General features: G+C 45.6%; 2 protein-coding genes across 7 annotated transcripts in view; one reads left to right on the forward strand and one right to left on the reverse strand.

The window, feature by feature from the left end:
* homer2 (homer scaffold protein 2) overlaps positions 1 to 17,859 on the forward strand; it is a 52,504-nt gene extending 34,645 nt beyond the window's left edge. For all 5 annotated transcript variants that reach the window (XM_077224435.1, XM_077224412.1, XM_077224420.1 and 2 more), the window contains one exon: positions 16,578 to 17,859. In XM_077224435.1, the coding sequence (XP_077080550.1) occupies positions 16,578 to 16,766 (189 nt within the window). In that variant the 3' untranslated portion in view covers positions 16,767 to 17,859. The remainder of the gene's footprint in view (positions 1 to 16,577) is intronic.
* An 8,420-nt stretch (positions 17,860 to 26,279) lies between these two features.
* whamm (WASP homolog associated with actin, golgi membranes and microtubules) overlaps positions 26,280 to 27,933 on the reverse strand; it is a 29,075-nt gene continuing 27,421 nt past the window's right edge. Inside the window, exons 9-10 of one of the 2 annotated variants that reach the window (XM_077224392.1) lie at positions 27,484 to 27,853; positions 26,280 to 26,901 (exon numbers count right to left, since the gene is read on the reverse strand). In XM_077224392.1, the coding sequence (XP_077080507.1) occupies positions 26,621 to 26,901; positions 27,484 to 27,853 (651 nt within the window). In that variant the 3' untranslated portion in view covers positions 26,280 to 26,620. Of the gene's footprint in view, positions 26,902 to 27,483; positions 27,859 to 27,933 lie in introns of both variants that reach the window. The other variant, XM_077224400.1, reaches the window with a different exon arrangement.

Below are 27,933 nucleotides of genomic sequence, written 5' to 3' on the forward strand. Positions count from 1 at the left end.
CACACACATCATTCCTCAAACACACACACGCAATTCCTCAAACACACACACACCATTCCTCAAACACACACACCATTCCTCAAACACGCACATCATTCCTCAAACACACACGCCATTCCTCAAACACACACGCCATTCCTCAAACACACACACCATTCCTCAAACACACACACGCGCCATTCCTCAAACACACACATCATTCCTCAAACACACACACCATTCCTCAAACACACACATCATTCCTCAAACACACACACGCGCCATTCCTCAAACACACACATCATTCCTCAAACACACACATCATTCCTCAAACACACACACCATTCCTCAAACACACACACCATTCCTCAAACACACACACGCGCCATTCCTCAAACACACACACGCGCCATTCCTCAAACACACACACCATTCCTCAAACACACACACCATTCCTCAAACACACACACCATTCCTCAAACACACACACGCGCAATTCCTCAAACACACACACCATTCCTCAAACACACACACCATTCCTCAAACACACACATCATTCCTCAAACACACACGCCATTCCTCAAACACACACACCATTCCTCAAACACGCACACCATTCCTCAAACACGCACATCATTCCTCAAACACACACGCCATTCCTCAAACACACACACCATTCCTCAAACACACACGCCATTCCTCAAACACACACACCATTCCTCAAACACGCACACCATTCCTCAAACACGCACATCATTCCTCAAACACACACACCATTCCTCAAACACGCACATCATTCCTGAAACACACACATCATTCCTCAAACACACACTTCATTCCTCAAACACACACACACCATTCCTCAAACACACACATCATTCCTCAAACACACACACCATTCCTCAAACACACACACCATTCCTCAAACACGCACATCATTCCTCAAACACGCACATCATTCCTCAAACACACACACACCATTCCTCAAACACACACATCATTCCTCAAACACACACACCATTCCTCAAACACACACACCATTCCTCAAACACGCACACATCATTCCTCAAACACACACACCATTCCTCAAACACGCACACACCATTCCTCAAACACGCACACACCATTCCTCAAACACGCACACCATTCCTCAAACACACACACACACCATTCCTCAAACACACACACCATTCCTCAAACACGCACACACCATTCCTCAAACACGCACACACCATTCCTCAAACACGCACACATCATTCCTCAAACACACACACCATTCCTCAAACACGCACACATCATTCCTCAAACACACACACCATTCCTCAAACACGCACACACCATTCCTCAAACACGCACACCATTCCTCAAACACACACACACACCATTCCTCAAACACACACACCATTCCTCAAACACGCACACACCATTCCTCAAACACGCACACACCATTCCTCAAACACGCACACATCATTCCTCAAACACGCACACATCATTCCTCAAACACACACACCATTCCTCAAACACGCACACACCATTCCTCAAACACGCACACCATTCCTCAAACACACACACACACCATTCCTCAAACACACACACCATTCCTCAAACACGCACACACCATTCCTCAAACACGCACACACCATTCCTCAAACACGCACACACCATTCCTCAAACACGCACACCATTCCTCAAACACACACACACACCATTCCTCAAACACACACACCATTCCTCAAACACGCACACACCATTCCTCAAACACGCACACACCATTCCTCAAACACGCACACACCATTCCTCAAACACGCACACACCATTCCTCAAACACGCACACATCATTCCTCAAACACACACACCATTCCTCAAACACGCACACACCATTCCTCAAACACGCACACCATTCCTCAAACACACACACACACCATTCCTCAAACACACACACCATTCCTCAAACACGCACACACCATTCCTCAAACACGCACACACCATTCCTCAAACACGCACACACCATTCCTCAAACACGCACACATCATTCCTCAAACAAGCACATCATTCCTCAAACACGCACACCATTCCTCAAACACACACACACCCCATTCCTCAAAAACACACACCATTCCTCAAACACACACACACCCCATTCCTCAAACACACACACCATTCCTCAAACACGCACACACCATTCCTCAAACACACACACACCCCATTCCTCAAACACACACCCCATTCCTCAAACACACATGCCATTCCTCACACACACACATCATTCCTCAAACACCCACATCATTCCTCAAAAACACACACGCGCCATTCCTCAAACACACACATCATTCCTCAAACACCCACATCATTCCTCAAAAACACACACGCGCCATTCCTCACACACACACATCATTCCTCAAACACGCACATCATTCCTCAAAAACACACACGCGCCATTCCTCAAACACACACATCATTCCTCAAACACACACACACGCCATTCCTCAAACACACACACACGCCATTCCTCAAACACACACACCATTCCTCAAACACACACGCCATTCCTCAAACACACACATCATTCCTCAAACACACACATCATTCCTCAAAAACACACACGCGCCATTCCTCAAACACACACACCATTCCTCAAACACACACGCCATTCCTCAAACACACACATCATTCCTCAAACACACACATCATTCCTCAAACACACACATCATTCCTCAAACACACACATCATTCCTCAAACACACACATCATTCCTCAAACACACACACCATTCCTGAAACACACACACATCATTCCTCAAACACACACATCATTCCTCAAACACACACACATCATTCCTCAAACACACACATCATTCCTCAAACACACACATCATTCCTCAAACACACACATCATTCCTCAAACACACACATCATTCCTCAAACACACACATCATTCCTCAAACACACACATCAATCCTCAAACACACACATCATTCCTCAAACACACACACCATTCCTCAAACACGCACACATCATTCCTCAAACACACACATCATTCCTCAAACACACACATCATTCCTCAAACACACACATCATTCCTCAAACACACACAGCATTCCTCAAACACACACATCATTCCTCAAACACACACACCATTTCTCAAACACACACTAATCATTCCTAAAACACACATATCATTCCTCAAACACACACACCATTCCTCAAACACACACATCATTCCTCAAACACACACATCATTCCTCAAACACACACATCATTCCTCAAACACACACATCAATCCTCAAACACACACACATCATTCCTCAAACACACACACATCATTCCTCAAACACACACATCATTCCTCAAACACACACACCATTTCTCAAACACACACACATCATTCCTAAAACACACACATCATTCCTCAAACACACACATCATTCCTCAAACGCACACATCATTCCTCAAACACACACATCATTCCTCAAACACACACACATCATTCCTCAAACACACACACATCATTCCTCAAACACACACGCCATTCCTCAAACACACACACCATTCCTCAAACACACACATCATTCCTCAAACACACACATCATTCCTCAAACACACACATCATTCCTCAAACACACACATCATTCCTCAAACACGCACACATCATTCCTCAAACACACACATCATTCCTCAAACACGCACACATCATTCCTCAAACACACACATCATTCCTCAAACACATCATTCCTCAAACACACACATCATTCCTCAAACACACACATCATTCCTCAAACACACACATCATTCCTCAAACACACACATCATTCCTCAAACACACACACCATTCCTCAAACACACACATCATTCCTCAAACACACACATCATTCCTCAAACACACACATCATTCCTCAAACACACACATCATTCCTCAAACACACACATCATTCCTCAAACACACACACCATTCCTCAAACACGCACACATCATTCCTCAAACACGCACACATCATTCCTCAAACACACACATCATTCCTCAAACACACACATCATTCCTCAAACACACACATCATTCCTCAAACACACACACATCATTCCTCAAACACACACACATCATTCCTCAAACACACACACATCATTCCTCAAACACACACACATCATTCCTCAAACACACACACATCATTCCTCAAACACACACATCATTCCTCAAACACACACATCATTCCTCAAACACACCCATCATTCCTCAAACACACACACCATTCCTCAAACACACACACCATTCCTCAAACACACACACTATTCCTCAAACACACACATCATTCCTCAAACACACACATCATTCCTCAAACACACACACCATTCCTCAAACACGCACATCATTCCTCAAACACACACACATCATTCCTCAAACACACACACCATTCCTCAAACACACACACCATTCCTCAAACACACACTTCATTCCTCAAACACGCACACACACACCATTCCTCAAACAAACACGCACACCATTCCTCAAACACACAAACACACCATTCCTCAAACACACACACACACCATTCCTCAAACACACACATCATTCCTCAAACACACACACCATTCCTCAAACACGCACACATCATTCCTCAAACACACACATCATTCCTCAAACACACACATCATTCCTCAAACACACACATCATTCCTCAAACACACACATCATTCCTCAAACACACACACATCATTCCTCAAACACACACATCATTCCTCAAACACACACACACGCCATTCCTCAAACACACACACACGCCATTCCTCAAACACACACACACGCCATTCCTCAAACACACACACACGCCATTCCTCAAACACACACATCATTCCTCAAACACACACATCATTCCTCAAACACACCCATCATTCCTCAAACACACCCATCATTCCTCAAACACACACACCATTCCTCAAACACACACACCATTCCTCAAACACACACACTATTCCTCAAACACACACATCATTCCTCAAACACACACATCATTCCTCAAACACACACATCATTCCTCAAACACACACACCATTCCTCAAACACGCACACATCATTCCTCAAACACACGCACATCATTCCTCAAACACACGCACACCATTCCTAAAACACACACACATCATTCCTCAAACACACACACCATTCCTCAAACACACACACCATTCCTCAAACACACACACCATTCCTCAAACACACACACCATTCCTCAAACACACACTTCATTCCTCAAACACGCACACACACACCATTCCTCAAACAAACACGCACACCATTCCTCAAACACACAAACACACCATTCCTCAAACACACACACACACCATTCCTCAAACACACACATCATTCCTCAAACACACACACACACCATTCCTCAAACACACACATCATTCCTCAAACACACACACACACCATTCCTCAAACACACACACACACCATTCCTCAAACACACACATCATTCCTCAAACACACACATCATTCCTCAAACACACACACCATTCCTCAAACACGCACACCATTCCTCAAACACACACGCACACCATTCCTCAAACACACACACACACCATTCCTCAAACACACACATCATTCCTCAAACACACACACTCATCATTCCTCAAACACACACACACACCATTCCTCAAACACACACATCATTCCTCAAACAAGCACATCATTCCTCAAACACACACACACACCATTCCTCAAACACACACATCATTCCTCAAACAAGCACATCATTCCTCAAACACACACACACACCATTCCTCAAACACACACACCATTCCTCAAACACGCACATCATTCCTCAAACACACACGCCATTCCTCAAACACACACGCCATTCCTCAAACACACACACCATTCCTCAAACACACACACACACCATTCCTCAAACACACACACGCGCCATTCCTCAAACACACACATCATTCCTCAAACACACACACCATTCCTCAAACACACACATCATTCCTCAAACACACACACGCGCCATTCCTCAAACACACACATCATTCCTCAAACACACACATCATTCCTCAAACACACACACCATTCCTCAAACACACACACCATTCCTCAAACACACACACGCGCCATTCCTCAAACACACACACGCGCCATTCCTCAAACACACACACCATTCCTCAAACACACACACCATTCCTCAAACACACACACCATTCCTCAAACACACACACGCGCAATTCCTCAAACACACACACGCGCAATTCCTCAAACACACACACCATTCCTCAAACACACACATCATTCCTCAAACACACACGCCATTCCTCAAACACACACACCATTCCTCAAACACGCACACCATTCCTCAAACACGCACATCATTCCTCAAACACACACGCCATTCCTCAAACACACACACCATTCCTCAAACACACACACCATTCCTCAAACACACACATCATTCCTCAAACACACACGCCATTCCTCAAACACGCACACCATTCCTCAAACACGCACATCATTCCTCAAACACACACACCATTCCTCAAACACGCACATCATTCCTGAAACACACACATCATTCCTCAAACACACACTTCATTCCTCAAACACACACACACCATTCCTCAAACACACACATCATTCCTCAAACACACACACCATTCCTCAAACACACACACCATTCCTCAAACACGCACATCATTCCTCAAACACGCACATCATTCCTCAAACACACACACACCATTCCTCAAACACACACATCATTCCTCAAACACACACACCATTCCTCAAACACACACACCATTCCTCAAACACGCACACATCATTCCTCAAACACACACACCATTCCTCAAACACGCACACACCATTCCTCAAACACGCACACCATTCCTCAAACACACACACACACCATTCCTCAAACACACACACCATTCCTCAAACACGCACACACCATTCCTCAAACACGCACACACCATTCCTCAAACACGCACACATCATTCCTCAAACACACACACCATTCCTCAAACACGCACACATCATTCCTCAAACACACACACCATTCCTCAAACACGCACACACCATTCCTCAAACACGCACACCATTCCTCAAACACACACACACACCATTCCTCAAACACACACACCATTCCTCAAACACGCACACACCATTCCTCAAACACGCACACACCATTCCTCAAACACGCACACATCATTCCTCAAACACACACACCATTCCTCAAACACGCACACATCATTCCTCAAACAAGCACATCATTCCTCAAACACGCACACCATTCCTCAAACACACACACACCCCATTCCTCAAAAACACACACCATTCCTCAAACACACACACACCCCATTCCTCAAACACACACACACCCCATTCCTCAAACACACACACCATTCCTCAAACACGCACACACCATTCCTCAAACACACACACACCCCATTCCTCAAACACACACCCCATTCCTCAAACACACATGCCATTCCTCACACACACACATCATTCCTCAAACACCCACATCATTCCTCAAAAACACACACGCGCCATTCCTCAAACACACACATCATTCCTCAAACACACACACACGCCATTCCTCAAACACACACACACGCCATTCCTCAAACACACACACCATTCCTCAAACACACACGCCATTCCTCAAACACACACATCATTCCTCAAACACACACATCATTCCTCAAAAACACACACGCGCCATTCCTCAAACACACACACCATTCCTCAAACACACACGCCATTCCTCAAACACACACATCATTCCTCAAACACACACATCATTCCTCAAACACACACATCATTCCTCAAACACACACATCATTCCTCAAACACACACATCATTCCTCAAACACACACACATCATTCCTCAAACACACACATCATTCCTCAAACACACACACCATTCCTGAAACACACACACATCATTCCTCAAACACACACATCATTCCTCAAACACACACACATCATTCCTCAAACACACACATCATTCCTCAAACACACACATCATTCCTCAAACACACACATCATTCCTCAAACACACACATCATTCCTCAAACACACACATCATTCCTCAAACACACACATCATTCCTCAAACACACACATCAATCCTCAAACACACACATCATTCCTCAAACACACACACCATTCCTCAAACACGCACACATCATTCCTCAAACACACACATCATTCCTCAAACACACACATCATTCCTCAAACACACACAGCATTCCTCAAACACACACATCATTCCTCAAACACACACACCATTTCTCAAACACACACTAATCATTCCTAAAACACACACATCATTCCTCAAACACACACACCATTCCTCAAACACACACATCATTCCTCAAACACACACATCATTCCTCAAACACACACATCATTCCTCAAACACACACATCATTCCTCAAACACACACACATCATTCCTCAAACACACACACATCATTCCTCAAACACACACATCATTCCTCAAACACACACACCATTTCTCAAACACACACACATCATTCCTAAAACACACACATCATTCCTCAAACACACACATCATTCCTCAAACACACACATCATTCCTCAAACACACACATCATTCCTCAAACACACACACATCATTCCTCAAACACACACACATCATTCCTCAAACACACACACCATTCCTCAAACACACACACCATTCCTCAAACACACACATCATTCCTCAAACACACACATCATTCCTCAAACACACACATCATTCCTCAAACACACACATCATTCCTCAAACACGCACACATCATTCCTCAAACACACACATCATTCCTCAAACACGCACACATCATTCCTCAAACACACACATCATTCCTCAAACACACACATCATTCCTCAAACACATCATTCCTCAAACACACACATCATTCCTCAAACACACACACATCATTCCTCAAACACACACATCATTCCTCAAACACACACATCATTCCTCAAACACACACATCATTCCTCAAACACACACATCATTCCTCAAACACACACACCATTCCTCAAACACACACATCATTCCTCAAACACACACATCATTCCTCAAACACACACATCATTCCTCAAACACACACATCATTCCTCAAACACACACATCATTCCTCAAACACACACATCATTCCTCAAACACACACACCATTCCTCAAACACGCACACATCATTCCTCAAACACGCACACATCATTCCTCAAACACACACATCATTCCTCAAACACACACATCATTCCTCAAACACACACATCATTCCTCAAACACACACACATCATTCCTCAAACACACACACATCATTCCTCAAACACACACATCATTCCTCAAACACACACATCATTCCTCAAACACACCCATCATTCCTCAAACACACACACCATTCCTCAAACACACACACCATTCCTCAAACACACACACTATTCCTCAAACACACACATCATTCCTCAAACACACACATCATTCCTCAAACACACACACCATTCCTCAAACACACACACCATTCCTCAAACACGCACACATCATTCCTCAAACACACGCACATCATTCCTCAAACACACACACACCATTCCTTAAACACACACACATCATTCCTCAAACACACACACCATTCCTCAAACACACACACCATTCCTCAAACACACACTTCATTCCTCAAACACGCACACACACACCATTCCTCAAACAAACACGCACACCATTCCTCAAACACACAAACACACCATTCCTCAAACACACACACACACCATTCCTCAAACACACACATCATTCCTCAAACACACACACCATTCCTCAAACACGCACACATCATTCCTCAAACACACACATCATTCCTCAAACACACACATCATTCCTCAAACACACACATCATTCCTCAAACACACACATCATTCCTCAAACACACACACATCATTCCTCAAACACACACATCATTCCTCAAACACACACACACGCCATTCCTCAAACACACACACACGCCATTCCTCAAACACACACACACGCCATTCCTCAAACACACACATCATTCCTCAAACACACACATCATTCCTCAAACACACACATCATTCCTCAAACACACCCATCATTCCTCAAACACACCCATCATTCCTCAAACACACACACCATTCCTCAAACACACACACCATTCCTCAAACACACACACTATTCCTCAAACACACACATCATTCCTCAAACACACACATCATTCCTCAAACACACACACCATTCCTCAAACACGCACACATCATTCCTCAAACACACGCACATCATTCCTCAAACACACGCACACCATTCCTAAAACACACACACATCATTCCTCAAACACACACACCATTCCTCAAACACACACATCATTCCTCAAACACACACACCATTCCTCAAACACACACACCATTCCTCAAACACACACTTCATTCCTCAAACACGCACACACACACCATTCCTCAAACAAACACGCACACCATTCCTCAAACACACAAACACACCATTCCTCAAACACACACACACACCATTCCTCAAACACACACATCATTCCTCAAACACACACACACACCATTCCTCAAACACACACATCATTCCTCAAACACGCACACCATTCCTCAAACACACACACACACCATTCCTCAAACACACACACACACCATTCCTCAAACACACACATCATTCCTCAAACACACACATCATTCCTCAAACACACACACCATTCCTCAAACACGCACACCATTCCTCAAACACACACGCACACCATTCCTCAAACACACACACACACCATTCCTCAAACACACACATCATTCCTCAAACACACACACTCATCATTCCTCAAACACACACACACACCATTCCTCAAACACACACATCATTCCTCAAACAAGCACATCATTCCTCAAACACACACACACATCATTCCTCAAACACACACATCATTCCTCAAACACACACATCATTCCTCAAACACACACATCATTCCTCAAACACACACATCATTCCTCAAACACACACATCATTCCTCAAACACACACACCATTCCTCAAACACGCACACATCATTCCTCAAACACGCACACATCATTCCTCAAACACACACATCATTCCTCAAACACACACATCATTCCTCAAACACACACATCATTCCTCAAACACACACACATCATTCCTCAAACACACACACATCATTCCTCAAACACACACACATCATTCCTCAAACACACACATCATTCCTCAAACACACACATCATTCCTCAAACACACCCATCATTCCTCAAACACACACACCATTCCTCAAACACACACACCATTCCTCAAACACACACATCATTCCTCAAACACACACACCATTCCTCAAACACACACACCATTCCTCAAACACGCACACATCATTCCTCAAACACACGCACATCATTCCTCAAACACACACACACCATTCCTTAAACACACACACATCATTCCTCAAACACACACACCATTCCTCAAACACACACACCATTCCTCAAACACGCACACCATTCCTCAAACACACAAACACACCATTCCTCAAACACACACACACACCATTCCTCAAACACACACATCATTCCTCAAACACACACACCATTCCTCAAACACGCACACATCATTCCTCAAACACACACATCATTCCTCAAACACACACATCATTCCTCAAACACACACATCATTCCTCAAACACACACATCATTCCTCAAACACACACACATCATTCCTCAAACACACACATCATTCCTCAAACACACACACACGCCATTCCTCAAACACACACACACGCCATTCCTCAAACACACACACACGCCATTCCTCAAACACACACATCATTCCTCAAACACACACATCATTCCTCAAACACACACATCATTCCTCAAACACACCCATCATTCCTCAAACACACCCATCATTCCTCAAACACACACACCATTCCTCAAACACACACACCATTCCTCAAACACACACACTATTCCTCAAACACACACATCATTCCTCAAACACACACATCATTCCTCAAACACACACACCATTCCTCAAACACGCACACATCATTCCTCAAACACACGCACATCATTCCTCAAATAAAAAGACCATAAGACAGTTGCAGCTCATACAGAACGCTGCTGCTAGGATTCTGAGCAGAACCAGAAAATATGAACACATCACACCAGTCCTCAGGTCTTTACACTGGCTGCCAGTTACATTTAGGATTGATTTTAAAGTATTATTACTGGTATATAAATCATTCAATGGCCTAGGACCTCAATACATTGCAGATATGCTCAGTGAATATAAACCCAACAGATCACTCAGATCATTAGGATCACATCGGCTAGAAATACCAAGGGTTCACTCTAAGCATGGCGAGTCTGCTTTTAGCTACTATGCCAGCCGCAGCTGGAACCAGCTTCCAGAAGAGATCAGATGTGCTCCTACAGTAGTCACATTCAAATCCAGACTCAAAACACATCTGTTTAGCTGTGCATTTACTGAATGAGCACTGTGCCACTGTTCGTCCGACTGTTTGCACTGTATTTTATTTTATGTTTTAATTATTCTGATTTCTGTATTTTATCTTTTATTCTAAACTGTTTTAATTATTCTGATTTCTTTTGATTATTTTAATTTCTTCTATGTAAAGCACTTTGAATTACCATTGTGTATGAAATGTGCTATATAAATAAACTTGCCTTGCCTTGCCTTGCCTTGCCTCAAACACACGCACACCATTCCTAAAACACACACACATCATTCCTCAAACACACACACCATTCCTCAAACACACACATCATTCCTCAAACACACACACCATTCCTCAAACACACACACCATTCCTCAAACACACACTTCATTCCTCAAACACGCACACACACACCATTCCTCAAACAAACACGCACACCATTCCTCAAACACACAAACACACCATTCCTCAAACACACACACACACCATTCCTCAAACACACACATCATTCCTCAAACACACACACACACCATTCCTCAAACACACACATCATTCCTCAAACACGCACACCATTCCTCAAACACACACACACACCATTCCTCAAACACACACACACACCATTCCTCAAACACACACATCATTCCTCAAACACACACATCATTCCTCAAACACACACACCATTCCTCAAACACGCACACCATTCCTCAAACACACACGCACACCATTCCTCAAACACACACACACACCATTCCTCAAACACACACATCATTCCTCAAACACACACACTCATCATTCCTCAAACACACACACACACCATTCCTCAAACACACACATCATTCCTCAAACAAGCACATCATTCCTCAAACACACACACACACCATTCCTCAAACACACACATCATTCCTCAAACAAGCACATCATTCCTCAAACACACACACACACACCATTCCTCAAACACACACATCATTCCTCAAACACACATCATTCCTCAAACACACACACATCATTCCTCAAACACACACATCATTCCTCAAACACACACATCATTCCTCAAACACACACATCATTCCTCAAACACACACATCATTCCTCAAACAAGCACATCATTCCTCAAACACACACACACACACCATTCCTCAAACACACACATCATTCCTCAAACACACACCATTCCTCAAACACGCACACCATTCCTCAAACACGCACACCATTCCTCAAACACACACACACACCATTCCTCAAACACACACACACACCATTCCTCAAACACACACACACCATTCCTCAAACACACACACATCATTCCTCAAACACACACACCATTCCTCAAACACACACACGCACACCATTCCTCAAACACACACACACACCATTCCTCAAACACACACACACACACCATTCCTCAAACACACACATCATTCCTCAAACACACACATCATTCCTCAAACACACACACACACACCATTCCTCAAACACGCACACATCATTCCTCAAACACACACATCATTCCTCAAACACACACTTCATTCCTCAAACACACAAACACGTCATTCCTCAAACACACACATCATTCCTCAAACACACACATCATTCCTCAAACACACACACCATTCCTCAAACACACACATCATTCCTCAAACACACACATCATTCCTCAAACACACACACAATTCCTCAAACACACACACCATTCCTCAAACACGCACACATCATTCCTCAAACACACACATCATTCCTCAAAGACGCACACATCATTCCTCAAACACACACACCATTCCTCAAACACACACATCATTCCTCAAACACACACATCATTCCTCAAACACACACACCATTCCTCAAACACACACATCATTCCTCAAAGACGCACACATCATTCCTCAAACACACACATCATTCCTCAAACACACACATCATTCCTCAAACACACACACACCATTCCTCAAACACACACACACACACACACCATTCCTCAAACACACACATCATTCCTCAAACACACACACACCATTCCTCAAACACACACACACCATTCCTCAAACACACACACACACCATTCCTCAAACACACACATCATTCCTCAAACACACACATCATTCCTCAAACACACACACCATTCCTCAAACACACACATCATTCCTCAAACACACACTTCATTCCTCAAACACACACACCATTCCTCAAACACGCACACCATTCCTCAAACACACACACACACCATTCCTCAAACAAGCACATCATTCCTCAAACACACACACACCATTCCTCAAACACACACATCATTCCTCAAACACACACATCATTCCTCAAACACACACATCATTCCTCAAACACACACATCATTCCTCAAACACACACACCATTCCTCAAACACACACACCATTCCTCAAACACACACACCATTCCTCAAACACACACACACACCATTCCTCAAACACACACACCATTCCTCAAACACACACACACGCCATTCCTCAAACACACGCGCCATTCCTCAAAGACGCACACATCATTCCTCAAACACACACACCATTCCTCAAACACACACATCATTCCTCAAACACACACATCATTCCTCAAACACACACACAATTCCTCAAACACACACACATCATTCCTCAAACACACACATCATTCCTCAAACACACACACAATTCCTCAAACACGCACACATCATTCCTCAAACACACACATCATTCCTCAAAGACGCACACATCATTCCTCAAATACACACACCATTCCTCAAACACACACATCATTCCTCAAACACACACACCATTCCTCAAACACACACACCATTCCTCAAACACACACACACCATTCCTCAAACACACAGACCATTCCTCAAACACACACACACCATTCCTCAAACACACAGACCATTCCTCAAACACACAGACCATTCCTCAAACACACACACACCATTCCTCAAACACACACACAATTCCTCAAACACACACACCATTCCTCAAGCACACACATCATTCCTCAAAGACGCACACATCATTCCTCAAGCACACACATCATTCCTCAAACACACACATCATTCCTCAAACACACACACACCATTCCTCAAACACACACACACCATTCCTCAAACACACACACACACCATTCCTCAAACACACACATCATTCCTCAAACACACACATCATTCCTCAAACACACACACCATTCCTCAAACACACACATCATTCCTCACACACACACTTCATTCCTCAAACACACACACCATTCCTCAAACACGCACACCATTCCTCAAACACACACACACACACACCATTCCTCAAACAAGCACATCATTCCTCAAACACACACACCATTCCTCAAACACACACATCATTCCTCAAACACACACATCATTCCTCAAACACACACATCATTCCTCAAACACACACATCATTCCTCAAACACACACACCATTCCTCAAACACACACACCATTCCTCAAACACACACACCATTCCTCAAACACACACACCATTCCTCAAACACACACATCATTCCTCAAACACATACACACACCATTCCTCAAACACACACACCATTCCTCAAACACACACACACACCATTCCTCAAACACACACACCATTCCTCAAACACACACACACACCATTCCTCAAACACACACACCATTCCTCAAACACACACACACACCATTCCTCAAACACACGCGCCATTCCTCAAACACGTCATTCCTGTTAATTCCTATCACTCTTCCCTTCATCTATTTATGTAAATAAGTGTCACTGAACACTGAGCCGTTGTGTTTTAATTGAGTGGCAGACACACCGTATAATCAACATTGGAAAATCTCACAGTAAAACAAGCAGTTGTGAAAAATGATTCACCGGTGTTTTGCCAGATGAGAAGTTTATCTACGTATCATCTTTATATCTCTTTTAATTCCTTTTATAACTGTTTTAATTTTTCTTGTTTTTCTTGTCTGATTATTTTAATTCATTGCGGTGTAAAGCATTTTGAATTACCAATATGAAATGTGCTATATAAATAATCTTGCCTTGCCTGATCACACATGAAACTAAAAATACTCATGCAAACAGATTAATTTGAATAAGCACACATCATGTGTGTATTCCTGCATGCGTTGACTGTGTGCGTTTGCTGCTGACAGGCTGCAGAACTGAAGAGCCAGGATCTTAGTGAGAAGCTGAAGCTCCTGCAGGGAGAGATCGACGGCTCTCAGCACAAACACAAGAACATGAAGACCGAACTCAAGAAGTTCATGGACGTTCTGGATGGGAAGATTGATGAGCTGCATGAAGTTCGTCAGGGCATTTCTAAACTGGGCATCGACAACTGAACACACACACTCTCATACACGCACACTCTCACTGGGCTCATGCCATGTTTCTTGTATGACTGCTGGTTAAGGGCTACTGATGGTCAGTGAGGAGAGACACAAACACGCACACACACACAATCATACTCTCTCACACACACTCTCTCACAGACACACACACTCTCTATCTCACTCACTCTCTCTCTCTCTCTCACTCACTCTCTCTCTCTCTCTCTCTCTCTCTCTCTCTCTCTCTCTCTCTCTCTCTCTCTCTCTCTCTCTCTCTCTCTCACTCACACACAAACACCTCTCACACTCACACTCTCTCTCACACACACACACACACACACACACACACACACACACACACACACACACACACACACACACACACACACACACACACACACACACACACACACACACACAGACTGAAGGGTGTTTTACCGCTGCAGATCTCAGGGTAGTTTGGATTCGCTTGATATGCACATACAGACGTGAACTGCAGAAACACTAAGTGCCTGACGGTGGCGCTCTCCGGGTCTCCACAGACTCAGTGAGAACTGTCCTGTTGATCAGCTCCTCATGCAATACCCGCCTCAGGACACACTTCTCTTCTGATTCTGCTGGGTTCTGTGTGTTTTTAAAAACGTTTTCAAGATGGAGTTGCATTAAGAAAATAATCTTTTTCTGATCTATGAAATTATGAGCCAAATCTCTGCTTGATGAAGGCAGTTTGCTTGTATGGTGCAGATGTGTGTTATGCTCAGCAGTGTTTGTGTTGTGCTGGTGTGTGTGTGTGTGTGTCTGTCATTTGGGTGACGGGATAATTTATATGTGTGCTTTTTTAGAATAATCTCTGCCTTTCCCGAGTCTTTGATGGAGCGTATGAACTTCCAAACACTCTCCTCAGCTCTTTTCACTTGTTTTCCTCTTGATGCTTGTTTGAATGTCGTGGTGGATGTATTATAGAGCGTTTAAAGTGGGCGAGTGTCTAAAACACACACCTTGCTGGAAACTTGAGCCTTTTTCCCTCTTTCTGGAAAAATAAAAACACTTTTGTTGATCAAAATTGTAAAATAAATAATTGTGGAAATATAGTTTATGAAGGAAATCTTTGTGTTGTGTGTTTTTCCATGGGTGAGAGTTTATGAAGTTATTTCAGATGTTCATGTGTGTCGCAGTGGGCATCGCTCTCTCGCCTCTGATTGGTGAGTGTGTGTTGCCGTGGAAACCTGCAGCCCACACACAGCTGCTATTGATCGTGAGTATTGTGCTCCAGATGTGAATATTCTGTGTTTCACTACATTTGTTCATCTGGTAGTTTTTTTTATTCATAGATTTCTGTGATGTAACTATAACTGCATCCAAAGGCTGTTTCCATAGAAACATGGTCGCTGAGATCTGTGATGCCCAGTATTTGATCTGGTCTTATAACACACACACACACACCTAACTCTCTCTCTCTCAAACACACCGGCCTATTCAAGTCATCGATATAGCAGGTGTTTATTAATATCAATAAGCCAGTTTTTTAGATAAATCATGCTGCTATCAGGCCCTGACAGACCACAGTAGTAGTTTTGTATTATTTTGCAAACCCTTTTTTCAAATATTCCTATCATTCCGAAGGTTGGGGAAAGATGTTTCAAAAGATAAAAAGGGAAAAGAAAATATTCAGAGTACAACATCTCTGACTCGCAGGCGTTACGGTCAGTAGAACATCTCTGACTCGCAGGCGTTACGGTCAGTAGAACATCTCTGACTCGCAGGCGTTATGGTCAGTACAACATCTCTGGCTCGCAGGCGTTACGGTCAGTAGAACATCTCTGACTCGCAGGCGTTATGGTCAGTACAACATTTCTGGCTCGCAGGCGTTACGGTCAGTAGAACATCCCTGACTCGCAGGCGTTACGGTCAGTAGAACATCTCTGACTCACAGGCGTTACGATCAGTACAACATCTCTGACTCACAGGCGTTACGGTCAGTAGAACATCTCTGACTCGCAGGCGTTATGGTCAGTACAACATTTCTGGCTCGCAGGCGTTACGGTCAGTAGAACATCTCTGACTCACAGGCGTTACGATCAGTACAACATCTCTGACTCACAGGCGTTACGGTCAGTAGAACATCTCTGACTCGCAGGCGTTATGGTCAGTACAACATTTCTGGCTCGCAGGCGTTACGGTCAGTAGAACATCTCTGACTCACAGGCGTTACGATCAGTACAACATCTCTGACTCACAGGCGTTACGGTCAGTAGAACATCTCTGGCTCGCAGGCGTTATGGTCAGTACAACATTTCTGGCTCGCAGGCGTTACGGTCAGTAGGACATCCCTGACTCGCAGGCGTTACGTCAGTAGAACATCCCTGACCCGCAGGCGTTACGGTCAGTAGAACATCTCTGACTCGCAGGCGTTACGGTCAGTAGAACATCTCTGACTCGCAGGCGTTATGGTCAGTACAACATTTCTGGCTCGCAGGCGTTACGGTCAGTAGGACATCCCTGACTCGCAGGCGTTACGTCAGTAGAACATCCCTGACTCGCAGGCGTTACGGTCAGTAGAACATCTCTGACTCACAGGCGTTACGGTCAGTCGAACATCTCTGACTCGCAGGCGTTATGGTCAGTACAACATTTCTGGCTCGCAGGCGTTACGGTCAGTAGAACATCTCTGGCTCGCAGGCGCTATGGTCAGTACAACATTTCTGGCTCGCAGGCGTTACGGTCAGTAGAACATCCCTGACTCGCAGGCGTTACGGTCAGTAGGACATCCCTGACTCGCAGGCGTTACGTCAGTAGAACATCCCTGACTCGCAGGCGTTACGGTCAGTACAACATCTCTGACTCGCAGGCGTTACGGTCAGTAGAACATCCCTGACTCGCAGGCGTTACGGTCAGTACAACATCTCTGACTCGCAGGCGTAACGGTCAGTACAACATCTCTGGCTCGCAGGCGTTACGGTCAGTAGAACATCTCTGGCTCGCAGGCGTTACGGTCAGTAGAACATCCCTGACTCGCAGGCGTTACGGGCAGTAGAACATCTCTGACTCGCAGGCGTTACGGTCAGTACAACATCTCTGACTCGCAGGCGTAACGGTCAGTACAACATCTCTGACTCGCAGGCGTTACGGTCAGTAGAACATCCCTGACTCGCAGGCGTTACGGTGAGTAGAACATCTCTGACTCGCAGGCGTTACGGTGAGTAGAACATCTCTGACTCGCAGGCGTTACGGTCAGTACAACATCTCTGCCTCGCAGGCGTTACGGTCAGTAGAACATCTCTGCCTCGCAGGCGTTACGGTCAGTACAACATCTCTGACTCGCAGGCGTTATGGTCAGTAGAACATCTCTGACTCGCAGGCGTTACGGTCAGTAGAACATCTCTGACTCACAGGCGTTACGGTCAGTAGAACATCTCTGACTCGCAGGCGTTACGGTCAGTACAACATCTGACTCGCAGGCGTTACGGTCAGTACAACATCTCTGCCTCGCAGACGTTACAGTCAGTAGAACATCTCTGCATGGCAGGCGTTACGGTCAGTAGAACATCTCTGGCTCGCAGGCGTTACGGTCAGTAGAACATCTCTGACTCGCAGGCGTTACGGTCAGTACAACATCTCTGCCTCGCAGACGTTACAGTCAGTAGAACATCTCTGCATGGCAGGCGTTACGGTCAGTAGAACATCTCTGGCTCGCAGGCGTTACGGTCAGTAGAACATCTCTGACTCGCAGGCGTTACGGTCAGTACAACATCTCTGACTCGCAGGCGTTACTTCAGTAGAACATCCCTGACTCGCAGGCGTTTAGGTCAGTACAACATCTGACTCGCAGGCGTTACGGTCAGTAGAACATCCCTGACTCGCAGGCGTTACGGTCAGTACAACATCTCTGCCTCGCAGGCGTTACGGTCAGTAGAACATCCCTGGCTCGCAGGCGTTACGGTCAGTAGAACATCCCTGACTCGCAGGCTTTACGGTCAGTAGAACATCTCTGGCTCGCAGGCGTTACGGTCAGTAGAACATCTCTGACTCGCAGGCGTTACGGTCAGTACAACATTTCTGACTCGCAGGCCTTACGGTCAGTAGAACATCCCTGACTCGCAGGCGTTACGTTCAGTAGAACAACTCTGACTCGCAGGCGTTACGGTCAGTACAACATCTCTGACTCGCAGGCGTTACGGTCAGTAGAACATCTCTGACTCGCAGGCGTTACGGTCAGTACAACATCCCTGACTCGCAGGCGTTACGGTCAGTACAACATCTCTGCATCGCAGGCGTTACGGTCAGTACAACATCTCTGACTCGCAGGTGTTACGGTCAGTACAACATCTCTGACTCGCAGGCGTTACGGTCAGTAGAACATCCCTGACTCGCAGGCGTTACGGTCAGTACAACATCTGACTCGCAGGCGTTACGGTCAGTAGAACATCCCTGACTCGCAGGCGTTACGGTCAGTAGAACATCCCTGACTCGCAGGCGTTACGGTCAGTACAACATCTGACTCGCAGGCGTTACGGTCAGTAGAACATCCCTGACTCGCAGGCGTTACGTTCAGTAGAACAACTCTGACTCGCAGGCGTTACGGTCAGTACAACATCTCTGACTCGCAGGCGTTACGGTCAGTAGAACATCTCTGACTCACAGGCGTTACGGTCAGTACAACATCTCTGACTCGCAGGCGTTACGGTCAGTAGAACATCTCTGGCTCGCAGGCGTTACGGTCAGTAGAACATCCCTGACTCGCAGGCGTTACGGTCAGTAGAACATCTCTGGCTCGCAGGCGTTACGGTCAGTAGAACATCTCTGACTCGCAGGCGTTACGGTCAGTACAACATTTCTGACTCGCAGGCGTTACAGTCAGTACAACATCCCTGACTCGCAGGCGTTACGTTCAGTAGAACAACTCTGACTCGCAGGCGTTACGGTCAGTAGAACATCCCTGACTCGCAGGCGTTACGGTCAGTAGAACATCTCTGACTCACAGGCGTTACGGTCAGTAGAACATCTCTGACTCGCAGGCGTTACGGTCAGTACAACATCTGACTCGCAGGCGTTACGGTCAGTACAACATCTCTGCCTCGCAGACGTTACGGTCAGTAGAACATCTCTGCATGGCAGGCGTTACGGTCAGTAGAACATCTCTGGCTCGCAGGCGTTACGGTCAGTAGAACATCTCTGACTCGCAGGCGTTACGGTCAGTACAACATCTCTGACTCGCAGGCGTTACTTCAGTAGAACATCCCTGACTCGCAGGCGTTTAGGTCAGTAGAACATGTCTGGCTCGCAGGCGTTACGGTCAGTAGAACATCTCTGACTCGCAGGCGTGACGGTCAGTAGAACATCTCTGACTCGCAGGCGTTACGGCGAGTAGAACATCTTTGGCTCGCAGGCGTTACGGTCAGTACAACATCTCTGGCTCGCAGGCGTTAATGTCAGTACAACATCTCTGGCTCGCAGGCGTTACGGTCAGTAGAACATCCCTGACTCGCAGGCGTTACGGGCAGTAGAACATCTCTGACTCGCAGGCGTTACGGTCAGTAGAACATCTCTAGCTCGCAGGCGTTACGGTCAGTACAACATCTCTGACTCGCAGGCGTTACGGTCAGTAGAACATCTCTGACTCGCAGGCGTTACGGGCAGTAGAACATCTCTGACTCGCAGGCGTTAATGTCAGTACAACATCCCTGGCTCGCAGGCGTTAATGTCAGTACAACATCTCTGGCTCGCAGGCGTTACGGTCAGTAGAACATCTCTGACTCGCAGGCGTGACGGTCAGTAGAACATCTCTGACTCGCAGGCGTTACGGCGAGTAGAACATCCCTGACTCGCAGGCGTTACGGTCAGTAGAACATCTCTGACTCACAGACGTTACGGTCAGTAGAACATCTCTGACTCGCAGGCGTTACGGTCAGTACAACATCTGACTCGCAGGCGTTACGGTCAGTACAACATCTCTGCCTCGCAGACGTTACAGTCAGTAGAACATCTCTGCATGGCAGGCGTTACGGTCAGTAGAACATCTCTGGCTCGCAGGCGTTACGGTCAGTAGAACATCTCTGACTCGCAGGCGTTACGGTCAGTACAACATCTCTGACTCGCAGGCGTTACTTCAGTAGAACATCCCTGACTCGCAGGCGTTTAGGTCAGTAGAACATCTCTGGCTCGCAGGCGTTACGGTCAGTAGAACATCTCTGACTCGCAGGCGTGACGGTCAGTAGAACATCTCTGACTCGCAGGCGTTACGGCGAGTAGAACATCTTTGGCTCGCAGGCGTTACGGTCAGTACAACATCTCTGGCTCGCAGGCGTTAATGTCAGTACAACATCTCTGGCTCGCAGGCGTTACGGTCAGTAGAACATCCCTGACTCGCAGGCGTTACGGGCAGTAGAACATCTCTGACTCGCAGGCGTTACGGTCAGTAGAACATCTCTGGCTCGCAGGCGTTACGGTCAGTACAACATCTCTGACTCGCAGGCGTTACGGTCAGTAGAACATCTCTGACTCGCAGGCGTTACGGGCAGTAGAACATCTCTGACTCGCAGGCGTTACGGCGAGTAGAACATCTTTGGCTCGCAGGCGTTACGGTCAGTACAACATCTCTGGCTCCCAGGCGTTAATGTCAGTACAACATCTCTGGCTCGCAGGCGTTACGGTCAGTAGAACATCTCTGACTCGCAGGCGTGACGGTCAGTAGAACATCTCTGACTCGCAGGCGTTAATGTCAGTACAAAATCCCTGGCTCGCAGGCGTTAATGTCAGTACAACATCTCTGGCTCGCAGGCGTTACGGTCAGTAGAACATCTCTGACTAGCAGGCGTGACGGTCAGTAGAACATCTCTGACTCGCAGGCGTTACGGCGAGTAGAACATCTTTGGCTCGCAGGCGTTACGGTCAGTACAACATCTCTGGCTCCCAGGCGTTAATGTCAGTACAACATCTCTGGCTCGCAGGCGTTACGGTCAGTAGAACATCTCTGACTCGCAGGCGTGACGGTCAGTAGAACATCTCTGACTCGCAGGCGTTAATGTCAGTACAACATCCCTGGCTCGCAGGCGTTAATGTCAGTACAACATCTCTGGCTCGCAGGCGTGACGGTCAGTAGAACATCTCTGACTCGCAGGCGTTACGGCGAGTAGAACATCTTTGGCTCGCAGGCGTTACGGTCAGTACAACATCTCTGGCTCCCAGGCGTTAATGTCAGTACAACATCTCTGGCTCGCAGGCGTTACGGTCAGTAGAACATCTCTGACTCGCAGGCGTGACGGTCAGTAGAACATCTTTGGCTCGCAGGCGTTAATGTCAGTACAACATCCCTGGCTCGCAGGCGTTAATGTCAGTACAACATCTCTGGCTCGCAGGCGTGACGGTCAGTAGAACATCTCTGACTCGCAGGCGTTACGGCGAGTAGAACATCTTTGGCTCGCAGGCGTTACGGTCAGTACAACATCTCTGGCTGCCAGGCGTTAATGTCAGTACAACATCTCTGGCTCGCAGGCGTTACGGTCAGTAGAACATCTCTGACTCGCAGGCGTTACGGGCAGTAGAACATCTCTGACTCGCAGGCGTTACGGTCAGTAGAACATCTTTGGCTCGCAGGCGTTACGGTCAGTACAACATCTCTGGCTCGCAGGCGTTAATGTCAGTACAACATCTCTGGCTCGCAGGCGTTACGGTCAGTAGAACATCCCTGACTCGCAGGCGTTACGGGCAGTAGAACATCTCTGACTCGCAGGCGTTACGGTCAGTAGAACATATCTGGCTCGCAGGCGTTACGGTCAGTACAACATCTCTGACTCGCAGGCGTTACGGTCAGTAGAACATCTCTGACTCGCAGGCGTTAATGTCAGTACAACATCTCTGGCTCGCAGGCGTTAATGTCAGTACAACATCTCTGGCTATTCATTATGAATTTCTTAAATAAACAAACTGCAACAACATGAGGGCAGATCCTTTGAGCGCTGCTGAGGACGCTGTGAAGTGACGCTCGAGTGATCAAGTATTCCAATGTATAAAAAAAGCTTTCATTCGATTCCTCCGTCCTCATTTTCTTTCCTTGCGTCCTTCCCTCACAACCTACAGGGGGAGGAGTTGAGACGCTAGGAAAGGAAGCGAGGGAAGGAAACGAGGATGCACAAATAAGAAATGAGAAGCACCCTTGATCACTCGAGCGTCACTTCACAGCGTCCTCAGCAGGGCCCTTATGGATCTGCCCTTATGTTGTTGAAGTTTACTTTTTAAGAAATTCATAATGAATAATAATAAAGCAAGATTCCCTGTTGAAATATGTGCGATGTGTGGTTTATATAAACAGCAAGGGTAAAGTACAAATTCAAATTATTGTGACGATGTGAAGGGGGAGGAGAATGTGCGTCGCGTTTAGTCAATAAAACACTTCCGCATAGGATACACCTGTGTATCTTCGCTCATGACTCCTCTGAAAGCCTCATCACTCCTCGACTCCTCGCGGTGCAATTAGAGAATTGAGATGTCCTTCAAGATGGCTGTGCTTGATTGATTTCCGGGTCATAGGATGGAGAGGAGCGAGGAGACCATAGACATCATATAGATAGACGCCCTATCGACAGCTACTGCCTATTGGCGCGGACGAGCCGTGGGGCCGCCATCTTAAACCGGTCACCCGCTCCGCTCAGTGTAATCTGTTTGGCAGGTGCAATGAGCCGCCAGCGCATTTAATTAATCATATCTCACTGAATACCGAACTGATTTTCACGCGTTTTTTTTTGCTGCAAAGGTCATACACGTAGCTACGATACAGGACACATTGAATATTTTGTTCACAAAATACAACTAATAGTATGGTAATGTTAAATGTTAAATCTTACTTGTGTAAAGTAATCCCCGAGTGATGGTCCGCCGATTTGAGCAGGAATATACTGCACAGTGCTCTGGCATCTACTGCTGCTATGCAACGCAAATAGGAGTATGACCTGCTTAATATGGCGGCCGCATTTCTTGCGCCACAGCGGCCAATAGGGCATCTAGTCTCTTTATGATATCTATGGAGGAGACGAGGAGGGGTATTGAGAAGCACCCCCTGTCTGTTTCTGCTGAGGGTTACATGAGGAGCTACGGAAACCCTAAAGGGTCATGGTGGGTCAAATAATTTTAATGCTTTCCATTCTCAAAACTTTTGAGTTCTATCAAATGAATGCAAAGTTTCTTGGTGGGAAAACACAAAACTTTTGCGATAGAACATAAAAGCATTCAAAAATATTTTTTCTTCAATTTCAGAATTTTTTCTATCATGTCTTTTAAGTTCTTCCATAGACATCTGCTAGTTCAGAGGAATCTGGCTTCAGATTGACCAGTTTAAGACGTCTAGCTAGAGGAAACTCCTGAGAGTACATACTAATATACAGTAAGACCTTTGAATAACTGTACGTCTGAAACAAATTAAGGTTGAGAATCTAATTCATAATATCTTGGAATTTTGAATTTTAAGCAATAATGTGAAGGCAAACTTAACTCCCAGTTTTGCTACAAATGTTGAACTCAGTGACCAAATCAGAAAGTACATCACTCCTTTATTATCCGAGTGACAGGTGAAGGTGATTCCCTCAAACACACACACAGACACACACACACACACACACTCACATGCACATGCTCCAGTCCTGATCAGGCACTTTAATGGACCCATTCAGAGCCACGGATGTTATTGACACAAATGTTCAGTGCAATTAACTGTATTCTTACATAATGACAAGACATTTCAGTGCAAAATCCCAAAGAGATCTGAATGTAGCATCACATTGGCAAAGGAAGTTAGCATCACAACTAGTAATCCTGGCTGAAACGGCACACGTGTTTCCGGCAGCGTTCGGGGAGAATCACAGACTTCAGGTTGTTTAGTTCTCCCAGTCTCCAGACGGCGAGTCCGAGCGCTCTTCATCGTCAGAGTCGTTCGAGACCTTCTTCATCCTCAGCATGGCAGCTTTGATGCTGCGCTCTAACTCTGAGTCTGAGCTGAGGGGCGGGGCTCGAGAGGGCGGGGCTTTCTTCAAGGCCACGCCCTGACGGATGGCTGACAGGAGGCTGTCTCTGACATCACCACTCTCGACCTTAACCTCGACCTTCCTCAGGTGTTTCTGTCCGCGCTGAAGAGATGCTAGGAGCTCGTCCATCGACCCTGAATCACAAACACACTTCACTCACTGGGAGACGGTCATATTTCTCCTCAGAGTCAATATAAATACAGAACACGTGTTGTGTTTATAACATGACACACAATGCTTAACCTTCTGGTGCTCTTCAGTAATTTTTGACCAAAAATTGTTTTTTTTTTTTTCTTCAGTGTTTCCCACAGATTAAAAAGTCATTTGTGGTAGTGGCTGCGGGGGGGGGGGGGGGGGCAAATTTGAATTTGCTATTCAATATAATTCCTTCATTAATAATTTGTTACACAGAACTTTATTATATTAAATATTAATCAAAAATGATTCACACATACACAAAATCCACACATATAACACCCTATACAAAATTCACACCCCATTCAAATTTCTTTACCTCTACAAAATCATCACGGTGTAGATTCTGTGGCGCACCGCCACGAATAAGTCTATGTGTGGGAAACACCGCTTCATTTGAATGGTACGAAACTTGGTAAAGGCTTTGGCACTTTTATATTATTTCCTTAAATTAAAACATAAAAACAGCAGTTAAGAATTGTATTTCATTAGCTTGTGGAGTCCAGGACTCTGACGCTCACCTGAGTTTTGTTCAAGGGTGTTTCGCATCGGCAGCTTGTCACTGATTTGTGGAGCAGGCGGAGGAAGAAGAGGAGGGGGAGGAGGAGGAGGAGGAGAAAGAAGAGGAGGAGGAGGAGGAGGAGAAAGAAGAAGAGGAGGAGAAAGAAGAAGAGGAGGAGGAGGAGGAGTCTGGTCTGGTTTTGCTGATGAAGATCCAGATCCAGAGGGCAGCAGAATCTGCACCGGGATTTCACGCTGCTTCTGACTCCGCCCCTTCCTAAGGGGGGTGGAGCTCTGTGGTCCCAGGCTGATGATTGACAGGGGCTGGGAGGAGTCATCCCTGCTGGAGTCATGTGACTCTGTATGTAAAACATACTGACCCTGATGTCTCTAAACTCAAAGAAACACACAGAAAACAAACACTGAAGCCATGCTGAAAATTAAACACACAATCACACTCACTCACAAAC

Source organism: Siphateles boraxobius, unplaced genomic scaffold (genome assembly GCF_051911475.1).
Source record: "Siphateles boraxobius isolate OS27281-9 unplaced genomic scaffold, OSU_SipBor_1 124, whole genome shotgun sequence".
In the NCBI taxonomy this organism is placed as follows: Eukaryota; Metazoa; Chordata; class Actinopteri; order Cypriniformes; family Leuciscidae; genus Siphateles; species Siphateles boraxobius.